General features: G+C 41.1%; 1 protein-coding gene across 2 annotated transcripts in view; it reads right to left on the reverse strand.

The window, feature by feature from the left end:
- ME1 (malic enzyme 1) overlaps positions 1-17,417 on the reverse strand; it is a 214,090-nt gene that overhangs the window by 185,218 nt on the left and 11,455 nt on the right. Inside the window, exons 1-2 of one of the 2 annotated variants that reach the window (XM_061427309.1) lie at positions 16,817-16,846; positions 2,176-2,309 (exon numbers count right to left, since the gene is read on the reverse strand). In XM_061427309.1, the coding sequence (XP_061283293.1) occupies positions 2,176-2,309; positions 16,817-16,831 (149 nt within the window). In that variant the 5' untranslated portion in view covers positions 16,832-16,846. Of the gene's footprint in view, positions 1-2,175; positions 2,310-16,816; positions 16,847-17,417 lie in introns of those variants that run through there. The other variant, XM_061427308.1, reaches the window with a different exon arrangement.

The following is a 17,417-nucleotide window of genomic DNA, read 5'->3' on the forward strand; positions in this document are numbered from 1 at the left end:
AGAGTTCCTTGGACTGCAAGGAGATCCAACCAGTCTATGCTAAAGGAGATCAGTCCTGGAGGGACTGATGTTGAAGCTGAAACTCCAATACTTTGGCCACCTGATGCGGAGAGCTGGCTCATTTGAAAGGACCCTGATGCTGGGAAAGATTGAGGGCAGGAGGAGAAGGGGACGACAGAGGATGAGATGGTTGTATGGCATCACCGACTCAATGGACATGGGTTTGGGTGAACTCCAGGAGTTGGTGATGGACAGGGAGGCCTGGCGTGCTGCAGTTCATGGGGTCGCAAAGAGTCGGACACGACTGAGCACCTAAACTGAACTGAACAGACACGACTGAGCGACTGAACTGAGCTGAACGCTTTGAACAATGTGATGGTTAAGGGTGCCAACCCTAACACAGTCAAAAAATCCAGGTATACCTTACAGTTGGCCCTCTACAAGTGTAGTTCCCATTCAGAGATTCAATCAACTATGGATTGTGTAAGTACTGTAGGATGCATTTATTGAGAAAAATCCACATATAGGCGGACCCATATAATTCAAATCTGTGTGATTCAAGGGTCAAATGTATTGTTAACTTTACATCATAGTATTAAAGTTAAAAGATATCAAGGAGAAAAGTAAACATATCCTTAGGATTTTACATTCTCTTTTAGGTTAAAGTGTTAGCATGTTTTCAGTTTTTCCTGGGCTAGTTCTATCATGTTAGGCTCAAGTATGACCTTTTTATTGTCTTTATGCAGAGATTAAGTTTAGTTTAAGGAGAAAGTCATGGCTTCCAAGTTGAAAAGGAGAGGTTAATTTTATGTGTCAACATGGCTGGGACACAGTATCCAGATATCTGGTCCACTATTTTGGACTTTTCTGTGAAGGTAGTTTTTGGATGAGACTCACATCTAAATTGGTGTATTCTGAATAAAGCAGAGTACCCTCCATAATGTTGGTGGGCCTCATCCAATCATTTAAAAACCTTAATGGAACAAAGACTGGCCTTCCCTCTAACTCCTCAACAAAAAAATAGTTTAAGCCTTTGAACTTGAATCAGATTCTTCCCCAGGGCTCCAGCTGGCCAGTCTACCTGCAGATTTAGGACTGACCAAGCCTCCACTTGAGCTCATTCTTAACAATCAAAATCAAGTAATCAATCAATAAACCCCTCCCCCTCTCATTATGTATATAATCACACATATACATCCTGTTGGTTCTATATCTCTGGAGAACCCTATTATGAAGACTTACTAGATACTGGGTTAGCTCTCTCTTCTAACCTTCACAATAACATTTTCAAGTAACTATTATTCTCTTCAACCCAGAGATGGAAAAACTGAGGTTTAGGTGGGTTTAACACCTTAAGGGGCTTTCCTAGTGGCTCAAGTGGTAATGAATCCACCTGCAATGCAGCAGCCATAGGAGATGCAGGTTCTATCCCTGGGTCGGGAAAATCCCCTGGAGGAGAAATGGCAATCCATTCCACTATTCTTGCCTGAAGAATCCCATGGACAGAGGAGGCTGGTGATCTACAGTCCACAGTGTTACAGAATCAGACACAGCTGAAACCACTTAGCATGCACGCATGCAACATTTTAATACAAAAAGAGTCCAAAGAAAACAGTGAGACACATGCAGTGGTCATGGCAGTGGCTGTAACGGTTTACTCAGCGATCCAATGCTCGTGAGATACAGCTGGGATTTCAGCTTCAGCTGGCTAATTCCAAAGGCAGGGAACAATGTTACCTTCACCCTTGTATAAACATGGAAACTGGATTGCAGACAAAGTAAGTGACCTAAACTCTGAACAGTGTTGGAGCCACACTTGGAAACCTGAACAGTGCACTTTCACCTAAAATGTACTTGAGGTCTGACTCAAAGCCACTTTCACCTAGTCTGGAATGGCATCTCCCCGTAACTGACCTTGAGAGCAACAACTCTGTCACAGGAGAAAAAAGTCATTTCTCTGTGGATACAGTTTAGAAAAGAAAATTTTATCTTCTTCAGATGTTCCTACACAGGATAAATTCTTTTACAAACATTACTGTATTTACAGGCAAATCTTCCTCAAAGCTGACTACTCTTTCTAAAGCACTAAATATTTAAACTTGCTCATCTAATAAGACATAAACTAGACAGCTGCCTCAGAGAAACATAAAAAAATCACCTTCGGGAACATGTTACCTGTCAAAATCAGAGTTCAGACGCTCAAAATTCTTAAGTACTCGAAGGACCTGGACATCCTGACTGATGAAGGAGGGTGGCAACAGGCCATGAATGTTCAGTTGCTGCCTCTCTTCCAGGGTAAAAGCCAAGTCCTATAGAGAAAAGAAAAATGCAATAATTTGAGGGGGAAAAGGACAAAATGCTTATCTACACACCAGTGAGATCAGTAAGTATATGGAATTGAAAATCAGATCTGGCATCCATTCAAGCACAGCCATGTGACTGTGAGAAAATCATGGGGTCTCTCCACACCTCAGTTTCCTCACTTTTCAATATTAGGATAGCATTTTCAGATTCGTGTCGCTTAGATATTGTTAGGATAAAATCAGGTGATGCATAGGAGGAGATTATCTGAAGACATGCAAGTGAAAGAAGATGTAATTGTCAGTACTGGAATCATTAAATGGAAAAATGAATAGCAGTTATTTTAAGAGATTTTAAAATGAGGAACATGAGGAGGTCGCCTATGACATACTGTGTTTCTATTGGGCTGGCGAAAAACGTTTGTTTGGGTTTTTCTGTCACATCGCACACAAAAAGGTGAACCAACTCTTTGGCCAAACCAATACATACAAAATAGGTTGGAGACACTGTATCTATGATTTCAAGGCAACTTTTCCAACACTCCTCTCCCAAACTATCTCCTTCTTTTATACACTTCTAGTTATACAAAATTTCTCCCTACTGCCTGGACACACCGCACTCCTTTATCCTTCCAGGATACCATGGACAAGAAAGTCTTCCCTGCTTCTCTCCTTCCAAGCCGTACCTCGAATGCCACCTCCTCTCTAAAGCCTTTCCAGTCTCACCCAGTAAGCCCACTGGAGCCTTACTATTATATCTACATGATCAGTTTACATGAACACTGACTGTACAAAACAGCAGTATTACAAACTATGAGGCTCAAAAACAAGCAAACCAAATAGAACTGATGAATGGATACAAAAATGCAGAATGGACCTAAGAGACAGGCCGGGTTATAGTATGAGGCAAGTAAAGCAGAGAAACCCCAGGAGTCATGAACCTGGAAGCATTGGGATGAGGAGTCTCCCTGGAAAGGTCTCTTGCTCCAGATACTGAAGCCCAAGAGGCTTGTTTGATTAGATTGAGCCCACTCTGGGTCTGGCCCTACCATGACCACGCCTGGCTTTGCTCCACGTGCTATCCACACAGCTGGTGCCCATTTCCAAGGTGTTTTGCTCCACTAGCAGCCATTCCCTTCAGTGCAAAAGCCCCCAGTGTTACATGGCTGGTCATGGATCCTTCAGAGTCTAATGCACGTGGACAGTAGGAGGATGGTCCCCCGCTGAGAGGACACCCCCCCCTCCCCGCCCCCCACCACTGCCTATCCAGTCTAGTGCCCCTGCTCCTGGCTGCCTGCAGCACAGCAGACCAGCCATCCTCTCTGTCCTCTGCCTGGATCCCAGTCCATACCAGGGGACCCTATGGCGTTGCTGGAACCTTTCCATGCCAATTTCTTTTTTATTTGTGCTTTGTGTTTCCACAAGGATGCAAACTCCATGAGGTCCGGGAATTTTATCTCTTTTTTCCCATTACTTTATCCCTAGTGCTCAGAATACTAACCGACCTAATTAGACCTCAGTAATGTGCTACATGGATCCCTGGGTCAGGAAGATCCCCTGGAGGAGGGCATGGCAACCCACTCCAGTGTTCTTGCTTGGAGAATCCCATGGACAGAGGAGCCTGGCGGGCCAGAGTCCACAGGGTCGCAAAGAGTCGGACACGACTGAAGCAACTGAGCACACGTGCACAATGTGCTACATAAACAAAACAGAAAGTTTTAAAAATTTTACAGACTTACATTCAAAATTTGAAAGCATTAAAACGGCTGCTCAGGATACTGATTAGCCTGGTAAAATTATTTTTTTGTCCTTTTTTAATATAAATTTATTTATTTTAATTGGAGGCTAATTACTTTACAATATTGTATGGGTTTTGCCATACATCAACATGCATCCACCACGGTGTACACGTTTTCCCCATCCTGAACCCCCTCCCAGCTCCCTCCCTGTACCATCCCTCTGGGTCATCCCAGTGCACCAGCCCCGAGCATCCTGTACCATGCATCAAACCCGGTCTGGTGATTCGTTTCACATATGATATTATACATGTTTCAATGCCATTCTCCCAAATCATCCCACCCTCACCCTCTCCCACAGAGTCCAAAAGACTGTTCTATACATCTGTGTCTCTTTTGCTGTCTCGCATACAGGGTTATCATTACCATCTTTCTAAATTCCATATATATGCGTTAATATACTGTATTGGTGTTTTTCTTTCTGGCTTACTTCACTCTGTATAATATAAGCTTGGTAAAATTATATTTTAAATTTAAAGTAACCAGAAAGGGATGTTTTTGAGAAAAAGGAATCTACACAGAATAGAAGACATAGTTCACCTGCTAAAGATACAACTTTTAATAAAGATACAAAGTAAAATGTCAGGAAATAACTCCTAAAGTTGAAGCAAAATTATATACAGTAATGTATTTGTAAAAGAAGCCTCAACAGACTTTTCTTTAGCTTGAAATAAAACTTGTAAGTTAAAAATAGGGGAAAAAAATGCTGGGCTGAAGTTAAAGTCTCAAAAACATATAAATGTATCTGAAGCAGCAGCAAACTTCTGAATGTTATGCCCTTGAAAATCTGCCTGCAAAAACAGTAATCAAAATACTAATATTCTGAGAATAAGGCGATTAGAAGTACTGACATAGTCTTGTTCTTTCGCTTTACAAGGCACTAACTTATGTATTGGTGAAATTAGCCAGTCTTTTTACATGAATTTTCCAATGTCTGGTCTGAAACAATTCCTCAGTCTAACAGTTCTGGCATGCCTTATGCCATGTAAACAAAAATGCCATCTGGGTATCTCCTGATATTCTTTGATGTTTAATAACTACAAACTTCCATACACTGTTAGCCAAATTTTCCAAGATACACTGAAGTGCCAATTCAACTCTGAAGAAAACAAAAACATCGAACCTGGACTGGCGACTCGTTTCATATATGATATTATACATGTTTCAATGCCATTCTCCTGGATGCTTGGGGCTGGTGCACTGGGACGACCCAGAGGGATGGTACGGGGAGGGAGGAGGAAGGAGGGTTCAGGATGGGGAACACGTGTATACCCGTGGTGGATGCATGTTGATATATGGCAAAACCAATACAATATTGTAAAGTTAAAAAAATTTAATTTAATTTAAAAAAAGAAAACAACAAAAAAAAAACACTACGACTTGGGAATCTGGAACACTGGGCTAAGTTCAAGTGCTATGACTGGGCTCACATCGTACTGCTATGCACCGTGCTCAGTCGCTTGGTCACGTCAGACTCTTCGTGACCCCATGCACTGCAGCCCACCAGGCTCCTCTGTCCATGAGGATTCTCCAGGCAAGAATACTGGAGTGGGTTGCTGTGCCCTTCAACAGGGGATCTTCCCAACCCAGGGATCGAACTCAGGTCTTCCGCATGGCAGACAGATTTTTTACCGTCTGAGCCACCAGGGAAGCCCATGAATACTGGAATGGATAGCCTATCCCATTTTGAGGGCAATCATTCCCACCCAGGAATTGAACCAGGGTCTCCTGCATTGCAGGTGATCTTTACCAGCTGAGCTACCACTACTCTTTATGAATTTTTTTTTTAAATCAATGAATATTGGTACTTCCCTGGTGGTCCAGTGGGTAAGAATCGGCCTTCCAATGCAGGGACGTGAGTTCAATCCCTGGTCAAAGAACTAAGATTCCACGATGCTGTGGGGCAACTGAGCCCACATACAGCAACTGCTGAGCCCGCACCACAACTAGAGAGTTCATGCTCTGCAACGAAAGATGCTGTATGATGCAAGAAGATTCCACACGCCACAACGCTCGACGTAGCCAAATACATTTAAACAGAAAAAACAATGAATATGTAAACTTAAATCTTAAAATCCCTGAAAAATTTTTTAAATATATATGGCAGTTTTAAGAATGACACATCAGTGTGATTCCTACCGAACAGGAGCTCCCCAGAAAGTATTCAGAAAAACAGTAAGTTGAATATTGGACAATGTAATAATCCCTGCTCTCTATTTCATTGTTTCAAACTATAACAGAGACATATTAATAGAGATATATTTTGGAGAAACTGATACACAGATCAGTCATGCCCAAAACCTGACAGTGACACACTACCTTTAATATATTCTTATTAGAAAAATGAGATAACATATCTGCTTCAAAGAATTTTAAGCTTAGGGTTCTCCTGCAGGGCCAAGAAAGGACAGTGTGTCCAAGGTACAGATGCAGGTTCTAACTTTCAAATGACTTCTATTGAGTCTTTTTCATGTAGTTCAAAAGCTTAGCTATACATATATTAGGTTTCCAGACCATTTATAATTCTAATTCCCTAAAAGCATTCTCTAACACTCGACATTCAAGCCTGGTTTTCTTCTTTTCTATTACTTGCCTTACTTCTTAAAAAAACCTTTTGGACTAAATCCCTAGACATCAGAATGGTATGTGGTTTCACTTCTGAGGGCAGCAAACAGCACAACTATTCTTCTGGACACTAATAATTAATTTATGTATATCTTCTTGAGAAAACTGAGACTACCAAGCAGAAATGAAAACAAAATTCCTGGCATAACAAAAGACATATTGGAAACCATGTTTGCACAGAGCAAACATAACTGAGAAAGAAACTTTGTCCTGAGTAATGTATTAGAAACTATTACCACAAGAACAGAACAAATAAGATCTACATTCCATGATAACAATCTTTATTGTTTCCAGTGAACTTCAGTAGTTTGTCTTCTTTTTTCTAGATAATGACTAAAAATAATCAAGCTGGATGGCAAAAAGGCAAACACTGTCTAAATCACAAATTTCTTGAAGACAATCTATACACATGTGAGAATTCATTATGACAACAGAATTCATTAACTTTAATGTTTGCAGCCATAATCATATTAAGGCTGGATGAAGCACAAGCTGGAATCAAGATTGCCAGGAGAAATATCAATAACCTCAGATATGCAGATGACACCACCCTGATGGCAGAAAGTGAAGGGGAACTAAAAAAACCTGTTGATGAAAGTGAAAGAGGAGAGTGAAAAAGTTGGCTTAAAGCTCAACATTCAGAAAACGAAGATAATGGCATCCGGTCCCATCACTTCATGGGAAATAGATGGGGAAACAGTGACAGACTTTATTTTTTTGGGCTTCAAAATCACTGCAGACAGTGGCTGCAGCCATGAAATTAAAACACACTTGCTCCTTGGAAGAAAAGTTATGACCAACCTAGACGGCATATTAAAAAGCAGAGACATTACTTTACCAACAAAGGTCCATCTAGTCAAAGCTATGGTTTTTCCAGCAGTTATGTATGGATGTGAGCATTGGACTATAAAGAAAGCTGAGCATCAAAGAATTGATGCTTTTGAACTGTGGTGTTGGAGAAGACTCTTGAGAGTCCCTTGGACTGCAAGGAAATCCAACCAGTCCGTCCTAAAAGAAATCAGTCCTGAATACTCATTGGAAGGACTGATGCTGAAGTTGAAACTCCAATACTTTGGCCACCTGATGGGAAGAACCAACTCATTGCAAAAGACCCTGATGCTGGGAAATATTGAAGGCTGGAGGAGAAGGGGATGACAGATGACAAAGATGTTTGGATGGCAACACTGACTCAAAGGACATGAGTTTGAGTAAACTCCGGGAGTTGGTGATGGGCAGGGAGGCCTGGCGTGCTGCAGTCCATGGGGTTGCAAAGAGTCAGACACAACTGAGCGACTGAACTGAACTGAGTATAGAGTAATTCAGGCTTCCCTGGTGGCTCAGAAGGTAAGAATCTGCCTGCAATGCAGGAGACCGGGGTTGAATCCCTGAGTCAGGAAGATCCCCCACAGAAGGGAATGGCAACCCACTCCAGTATTCTTGCCTGGAGAATCCCATGGACAGTGGAAACTGATGGGCTACAATCCATGGGGGTCACAAAGAGTCCGCTACGACTGAGCGACTAACGCTTTCATTTTCAAACTTATATAAGTAATGATTATAAAATTATACTTAAAATATACTTGACCTGAGATACTCTAAAACTTAAAAGAAAATATCAATCATACAACACCCCCAACTTATTTCATCTAGGCATTACAGGATATGAGCAAGTAAACCATATTGTAGTTTAAGTGATGTTTGCTTAATTTTAAAAAAGAAAGAACACCTCTATTAAGACAGCAAATGAATTTTGAAAATATAGATGAGAGGTTTAATTAGCTTAAGTATTTCTTACTTAAAAGTCAGAATTTTATATATTCCTTATAAAGGCTGAGAAGTTGTTAACCATCAATATCAACACTAACATTAATAAAGTTTCAAAATCCTTTCAGCAGGATGGAGTGCTGTTGTTCTCAAAGAAGTTTTAAGGTAAATTTCACATTTTTCATAGTGGCAAAAAGTTCCTGTTACATAAGCAGACTGGTAATTCTTAGTAAACTATTGAAACTACCAACATACACAAAGGATAAAACTAAGTCTAAGATCCTGGTTCAAAATGTGTATGAATAATCCAAACCAAATGCATAATACCTATCGCCAGAAGAGTCTCTAGTGATCACATGGATATCTGCACTTCACTGAAAGGACTGATGCTGCAGCTCCAATACTTTGACCACCTGATGCCAAGAGCCGATTCACTGGAAGACCCTGAAGCTGGGAAAGATTGCAGGAAGGAGGAGAGGGGGGTGACAGAGGATGAGATGGTTGGATGGCATCACTGACTCAATGGACATGAGTTTCAGCAAACTCAGGGAGACAGTGAAAGACAGGGAAGCCTCGCGTGCTGCAGTTCATGGGTTCACAAAGAGTCAGGTATGACTTAGTGACTGGACAACAACAACAAATATATGCGCACGTGTGTGTGTGTATGTTTCAGACAACCCTCTAAGTATGCCTATGATAATATGTAAAGTAATCGCTCACAAAGTGAACCAAAAGATCAGGATTACAAAATAATTGTCTATGATGACTTAATTTGATTTCTTAACTCTTTGAGGAAGCAGAACAATCTATAGAGTGGTGACCTATAGGGTAAATGGGAAGGAAATCCAAAAAAGAGGGAATATATGTATACATATAGCTGATTCACTTAGCTGTACAGCAGAAATGAACACAACACTGTAAAGCAACTATACGCCAATTTTTAAAAGAAGGAATCTACAGAGTATGAAAATTAGACAGCAATTCAACACATTTAGCTACCAGTTAAATTACACATGCATGCATAAATGCCCCTTGCCTATAGCTAAATGGTGAATCCCCTTGAAGAAAGCTTTCCTCTTTCTCTCTGGGTTAGAGAGATGTCCTCCAGTGTTCTCTCACATCATCATGAAGTTCTATCATGAACTTCCTATTCTTCACTATTTCTGTTTAACAGCCATTTTACCCAGAGATCTAGGTGCTTCTGAAAGACAGGCACTATGCTACTCATATTTGTACGATAGCACCTAATTCAAAGTCAGGATGGAGGAGTGCCTCAATCAATTTCAGATAAACAAATGGATAATAAATATATGGATCTGAAACAACTTGTCAGTTTCACGTAGTTCAGTTCTATGTAGTTCTATTTTGAACAACCAATGCACCCCATTCAAATTAAAAAAATATTTAATATATACAGTAATACAGAGAGCCGATGGTTTGAAATCTCTCAGGTAACAACTGAACTTTCCACACATACATTAGATTATTCAATTAAATTAATCCCCTTGTGACAGCTTTTTAAATTGACTTTGACCAGGCATTTAAGATCAACTTGGTTGGACAAAATGACATTTCCACCTACCATCCTTAAGTGCCAGAGCTTGTGGGGATTTTCTTTAAGTACTTTCATCTAAACAAGGGCTTCTCAACCTCAGTACTAGTGACATTTTGGACAAGTCTTTGTGGGAGGCAGCTGTCTAGTACGTTCTGGGTATATTACAGGTTCCATTGATTCGTACACTTTAAACTTACATGCGTAATTCACCAGCAAATAAGAATTCATGGCAACATAAATCTATTTGCATTGAGACCCAAATCTGATTCACAAGTGGGCTTCCCTGGTGGCGCAGTGGTAAAGAATCTGTCTGCCAATACAGGAGATGCAGGTTCGATCCCTGGGGCGGGAAGATCTCCTGACAAACCCACTTCAGTATTCTTGCCTGGGAAATCCCATGGACAGAGGAGCCTGGTGGGGTATAATCCATGGGATAGCAAACAGTTGGACACAACTGAGCACACACACACTAATTCACAAGTAGATATTATTTGACACTGTGGTTTTGAGTAGGTACTTAAAGTGTTTGGGGTTAAACGGAGACTCTCTTCAACTTTTGCATCTACTAAACAGAAGTAATCAAACATATGGAATACACAGTCTGTGTGTATGTTATGTGTGTCTCACTTTGTTGTTGAAAGGATAAAGTGAGACCAGATATTTCTACATCTTATGTAAATTATAAAGTATTATAAAAATGCTTGTGTTACTTTTAAAACAAAATCATGAATACACAGTTCAGTTCAGTTCAGTCGCATCCGACTCTTTGTGACCATATGAACCACAGCACGCCAGGCCTCCCTGTCCATCACCAACTCCTGGAGGCCACCCAAACCCATGTCCATTGAGTCAATGATGCCATCCAACCATCTCATCCTCTGTCGTCCCCTTCTCCTCCTGCCCTCAATCTTTCCCAGCATTAGGGTCTTTTCCAATGAGTCAGCTCTTTGCATCAAGTGGCCAAAGTACTGGAGTTTCAGCTTCAACATCAGTCCTTCCAATGAACACCCAGGACTGATCTCCTTTAGGATGGACTGGCTGGACTTCCTTGCAGTCCAAGGGACTCTCAAGAGTCTTCTCCAACACCACAGTTCAAAAGCATCAATTCTTTGGCACTCAGCTTTCTTTACAGTCCAACTCTCACATCCATACATGACCACTGGAAAAACCATAGCCTTGACTAGATGGACCTTTGTTGGCAAAGTAACATCTCTGCTTTTTAATATGCTGTCTAGGTTGGTCATAACTTTCCTTCTAAGGAATACACAAGAGCTAAGTAAATATTGACTTTTATTCTTCATGGTCTTGGTACTGTAAGAAAGCTCCTGAATTTAAGAATCAGTTTTTTAGACACCCTGTCTGTACTTTTTGTGAAGATCCAATTTAGTTCCCTACCAAAGGTTGTGAACCTAAGGTCCATATATCTGATAATCACAGATCCCCAAGAAATGGGGAGGTGTAAGTCAGGAGTCTTTAAGCACAGACATCTTTCCTCACTAATTCTATGAAACTAAGTATTTCCCTCCATTATAAAAGAAGGAAGGAAACAAAGGAAATATTAGTAGCTCCTGTGACTCTGTCATAAATAGAAATAACAAATATTTTCATATCACATTAAATCTGTGGCATATATCTTGAAATATCATTTACCATTATTTTGAAATTACAATAGTTTTAGGACCAAAATATGGTTGTTTTAGAACATGAACAGACATGTAGTCTAGTCATGTTGATGACCTTCAACAATCTTTTTAAAAAATAAATTAAAAAAAAATTATTTGTGTGCCTCAGGCATTAGTTGCGGCATTCAGGCTCTTACATGGCAGCACATGGACTCCCTAGGTGCAGCGCACAGACTCAGTAATTGCAGCGGGTCAGCTTGTTGTTCCTCGGCATGTGGGATCCTAGTTTCCTGACCAGGAATCAAATCCACATCCCCTGTATTACAAGGCAGATTCTTAACCACTGGACCACGAGGAAAGTCCCTAAATTTTGCTTTAAATTGTCCATATTTAAATATACTGTCTTGCTATTTAAGTCTTTAATAAAGAGGAATATATCTTACAATATCCCACATTTGTTTTTCCGTGTTCTGATAGCTACATTTTATTATAATTGGTTTCTTATGTAACAGTATTATTTAAGAAATTATTTATTTAAACCTTTGATTTAAGGAGTCACACAGACTTCACCAAAATTCCAAAGGGCACTTTGGCAAAAAATATGTTAAGAACTGTTGCAAAGAATTATGCCTCAGTTCCCTAAGGATATATATACTTCACATGATATTCCCAGAAACACCACAAGATGGCTTTCTTACTTCAGATCCACAGTGGAGATTTTCAGAAATGTTTTGTCTCCTCTTAGAGTTACCTTACGGAAGATTGTAAAGCCCACTGTATTGATCCAGGTTCTCTAAAGAAACTGAGCCAGTAGGGTATATGTTTATACATCATACATATGAACCAATTTACCATAAGGAATTGGCTCATGCAATTATGGAAGCTGACAAGTCCCCTAGACTGAAGTTGGTAGGCTGGAGGCTCAGAGACCCAACAGTATAGGTTGAGTCCAAGTCCAAAGGCTGGAGAAACCAGGAGTGCTGATAGTATAGTTCTAGGGAGAAGGCCACTGGGTGTAAGACCCAGGAAGACCCAAGGATTCAGCTCAAGTCCAAAAGTAGGGGAAAAAAACCTGATGTCCCAGCCTGTAAAGTAGTCGCTCAGTTGTGTCCGACTCTTTGCAACCCCACAGACTGTAGCCTATCAGGCTCCTGTCCATGGGATTTTCTAGGCAACAGTACCGGAGTAGGTTGTTATTTCCTTCTCCAGGGGCTCTTCCTGACCCAGAGATCAAACCTGGGTCTCCAGCTTTGCAGGCAGACGCTTTACCATCTGCGTTACCAGGGAAGCCAGCTTACTGGCAGTCAAAGAAGAGGAGTTCCCTACTTACGGAGGGAAGTCTTGTTTACTCAGTCTACCAGTTCAAATGTTAATCTCATCCAGACACACCCAAAATAATATTTGACTAAGCCTAGTCACCCAGTGGCCCAGTCAAGTTGACACAAAATTAATCATCATACTCACCAAATATTTTTCAACAAACTTATGTTGAGTGGTTGCTTACAGTGACTGCAGGCACTAAACCACTGGAACAGTGACTGTTCATATGACTGCTCATATTAATATATTAACATATGTAATGCAGTTCAAAGCTTCATGAACTTTAGAAAGAAAAGGGAAAACTTAAGATCCAACTTCATTGAGAGGGTTAAAAACTCTGGGGGTGGCACTGCCAGAAACGAAGGCACAAACCCTGAGGCAGAAACGAGTGGCTTCTTGGAGAAAGCAGAGGGAAGCAAACAGCAGCTATGAGAAGAATGATAAAAGAGGCAAGTCCTCATTGACCAGGTAAGGTTTTAAACCTTAAACCAGGGTTGCTTTTTTTTCATCCTGATGTTATGCCCTTTCATGAAAATGCTTAAGGCAATCAGAAGCACTCGCCCCACAGTATCTGTGACTCCGACTCTAAGGAATCCCCGTATTCAAGCTAGCTCAGCGAAGAAAGAGAAAACAAAGCTTCAGAACCAGTTTCAGGGCACCAGACAGCTGACAGAACGGTCATGAGCCTGGGACCATGACTCTCAGCTGTTTTTTCATGTATCCATCTGATTCACACACATATTCTCAACTACATCCTTTCTCTTTATAACACCATCTCGTCTTCATCACGCCAAGGGATTCATGCCCCATGTCAATGTATTTTAATATATAAAATTAATTTTATACAACATTTACAGTCACACTGTGTACAATATTTCTAATACATAATGGAAACCCTGGTCAATGGACACAGTAGTTGCCTCCAGAAAGGGAAACCAACTTGCTTGGGGCACAGAAACGGGAAGGAAACAAACGTCACATTTTTGTATTTTTATTTTTCTTCAGTGAATCTGCAAGGATCTTGAAGCATATTAAGAACCATTTATCTCATTTTCTAAGAATATGATGATCATCTCTCTTATTTACACTGGTTCAATCTCTATCCTATTGTTTCTGGCAGCTCTGGCTACAGTACAGACGGCTAGCTGCCTACTGTAACATCTGTTCTTCCCTTCCTCCCCCGCAAGAAAATCCTAATATTATGTAGGGTGGCCATGCATCAGAAAAAGACCACCCTGGAGAGCGATGTGGTCATGTGACAAAGTCCTGAACAATGATATGGAAGCAGAAGTGTTGTGTGGGTTGTGGGAGGGCTCCTCTGAGGGAGCTGACTCCACCAGAAAGTGAATCTTCTTGTGTTCCTGTCCTGCAGCCAGCTTGGAAACAGCATATAATGTCTATAAACCATAGTCATTAGGACCACGAAGTGCTCCTGAAGTCAGCAGAGCTGCAACATTCCTGATGACTCTGTGGACCCACCAAAGATTCCCAGACCAACTCTAATTTCCTTCAGGTATGAAAGAGAAATGAGCTAGATCTTAATTGAGTCACTGCTGTTTTGTTGGGTTTTGGCATCTGGTCCCATCACTTCATGGGAAATAGATGGGGAAACAGTGGCAGATTTTATTTTGGGGGGCTCCAAAATCACTGCAGATGGTGACTGCAGCCATGAAATTAAAAGACGCTTACTCCTTGGAAGGAAAGTTATGACCAACCTAGATAGCATATTCAAAAGCAGAGACATTACTTTGCCAACAAAGGTCCATCTAGTCAAGGCTGTGGTTTTTCCAGTGGTCATATATGGATGTGAGAGTTGGACTGTGAAGAAAGCTGAGCGCTGAAGAATTGATGCTTTTGAACAGTGGTGTTGGAGAAGACTCTTGAGAGTCCCTTGGACTACAAGGAGATCCAACCAGTCCATTCTAAAGGAGATAAGTCCTGGGTGTTCTTTGGAAGGAATGATGCTAAAGCTGAAACTCCAATACTTTGGCCACCTCATGCGAAGAGTTGACTCACTGGAAAAGACTCTGATGCTGGGAGGGATTGGGGGCAGAAGGAAAAGGGGATGACAGAGGATTAGATGGCTGGATGGCATCGCTGACTCAATGGACATGAGTTTGAGTGAACACCGGGAGTTGGTGATGGACAGGGAGGCCTAGCATGCTGCGATTCATGGGGTCGCAAAGAGTCGGACACGACTGAGTGACTGAACTGAACTGAACTGTTTGTTTTATGTGTGTGTGGTGTTAGTCACTAAGTTATGTTGGAATCTTTTGTGACCCATTAACTGTAGCCCACCAGGCTCCTCTGTCCATGGGATTCTCCAGATAAGAATATTGGAGTAGGTTACCATTCCCTTCTCCAGGGTATCTTCCCGACCCAGGGACGGAACCCAGGTATCCTGCATTGCAGGCAGATAGTTTACATCTGAGACACCAGGGAAGCCTGTTATATGTAGCCAAGTCTAATTCTAAATGATACATGGGTCATTCTTACACCTATTAAAGGAAAGAGATTCTCTGCCACATACCTAATAGTATGAACATCCTCCAAAGTGGTGTGTGATCTATGGAGAGCTTAAGTCCACATATGAAAGGTAGAACAGAGCTATCAGAATGACTTCAAGAATAATCTTTCATTTATCTCTTTAATAAACTATTTTTTATAGAACACTTACCTATATTCCAGGTCCTCTGAGCAACTATGTTGAAAGCTGAAGCTATAACAAAACCAGCATAACACACTTCCACCAAGGAACTTTGAATCTTGTAATTTCTGCAGTATTTTTGCCATCGCAACATGAATAAGAGAAGTGCAGTACTATACAGATGTTAAAAAAAAAACAACTATCTTTCAAAATCCTTAGAATACAGAAAATTTTCCATAGAACTCTACATAGAAATAGATGATTTTCCACAGAATAACCTTTACTACTAATATTTATCTGCTTGTAGCAAATAAGTTTTCAGGAAAATGGGCAAAAATGTGAATACATGTTTGAGAGCTCATCTCTTGATGTTTTCCCCCTGAAACTTAAACATCAAGTTAGACTTAGTTTCACACATTCACATCTTTAAAAAAAACTATCTGATGGTTCTGGTCCTATGAGAGATGGTGTAAGCATACTTTTCCTTGTCTCTCCCACTGAATCCAACTATAGACCTTGCACAGAATGCATTGAGAAATCATCTGAAGATTCTGAAAAATAAATGGTAGCAGAAGACCTGGGGAAAAGACCAGAATCCAAAGTATCACCAAACCATCACTGAGGTTCCCTAGACTTCTGCCCTTCAGTATGACCTGGCCTTTTTTTTAAATCCCCCTCTCTCATCAACTGGCCTCTCAAAGAGCAGCAGCAAAGCTGGATGTACAACTGAGTGCATACAAAAAGAGTACTCAGAGAAGATTTCTCTTTCTAGTCAAAAAACCAGAAATCGGTATGCTTTTAAAGATCACAGAGCAGGTAAATTCACTACTATTTTTTTTCCATTCTCTCCAGTCCCAACCCCCAAACAATTCTGTAGTTGATGTTAGAAGGATGATCACTGCAGATAACTAAATTTCTGAGGGATGGAAATCCTCCTTTTCCACCAAAAGAGTGATGGTCCCAAGATCATGGGTCAAATGTCTGGTTTGCATTTTTTCTCTTTTGGCCCCCTATCCAAATGCATTTGGAGGAAGTACACACCAGCGGGGAAACTAGAGGCCCAGTTTTCTGGCAAGTGGGCTGGAAAGTGTGGACCCCAAGAAGAGAGGAAATATCAGAAAGATCACAGGGGAAAGAGAACTCAAAAAAGCAATCTCATAAAGTTGTTTATGAACTCTGGGACTCACCTCTGGGCTATTCATGTATCAGTTCAGTTCAGTCGCTCAGTCGTGTCCAACTCTTTGCGACCCCATGAATCGCAGCACGCCAGGCCTCCCTGTCTATCACCATCTCCCGGAGTTCACTCAAACCCACGTCCATGGAGTCGGTGATGCCATCCAGCCATCTCAGCCTCTTGTTGTCCCCTTTTCCTCCTGCCCCAAATCCCTCCCAGCATCAGAGCCTTTTCCAATGAGTCAACTCTTTGGATGAGGTAGCCAACGTACTGGAGTTTCAGCTTTAGCATCATTCCTTCCAAAGAACACCCAGGGCTGATCTCCTTCAGAATGGACTGGTTGGATCTCCTTGCAGTCCAAGGGACTCTCAAGAGTCTTCTCCAACACCACAGTTCAAAAGCATCAATTCTTCAGTGCTCAGGTTTCTTCACAGTCCAACTCTCACATCCATACATGACCACAGGAAAAACCATAGCCTTGACTGGACAGAACCTTTCTTGGCAAAGTAATCTCTCTGCTTTTGAATATGCTATCTAGATTGGTTGTTTCTTTCTTTTTTTTTTTTTTTTAGCACATCTCTTTCTCAATGTTGACAAATCTTAGTTTGTTTTTT

The sequence above is a fragment of the Bos javanicus genome, chromosome 9 (assembly GCF_032452875.1).
Source record: "Bos javanicus breed banteng chromosome 9, ARS-OSU_banteng_1.0, whole genome shotgun sequence".
NCBI classification, from domain to species: domain Eukaryota; kingdom Metazoa; phylum Chordata; class Mammalia; order Artiodactyla; family Bovidae; genus Bos; species Bos javanicus.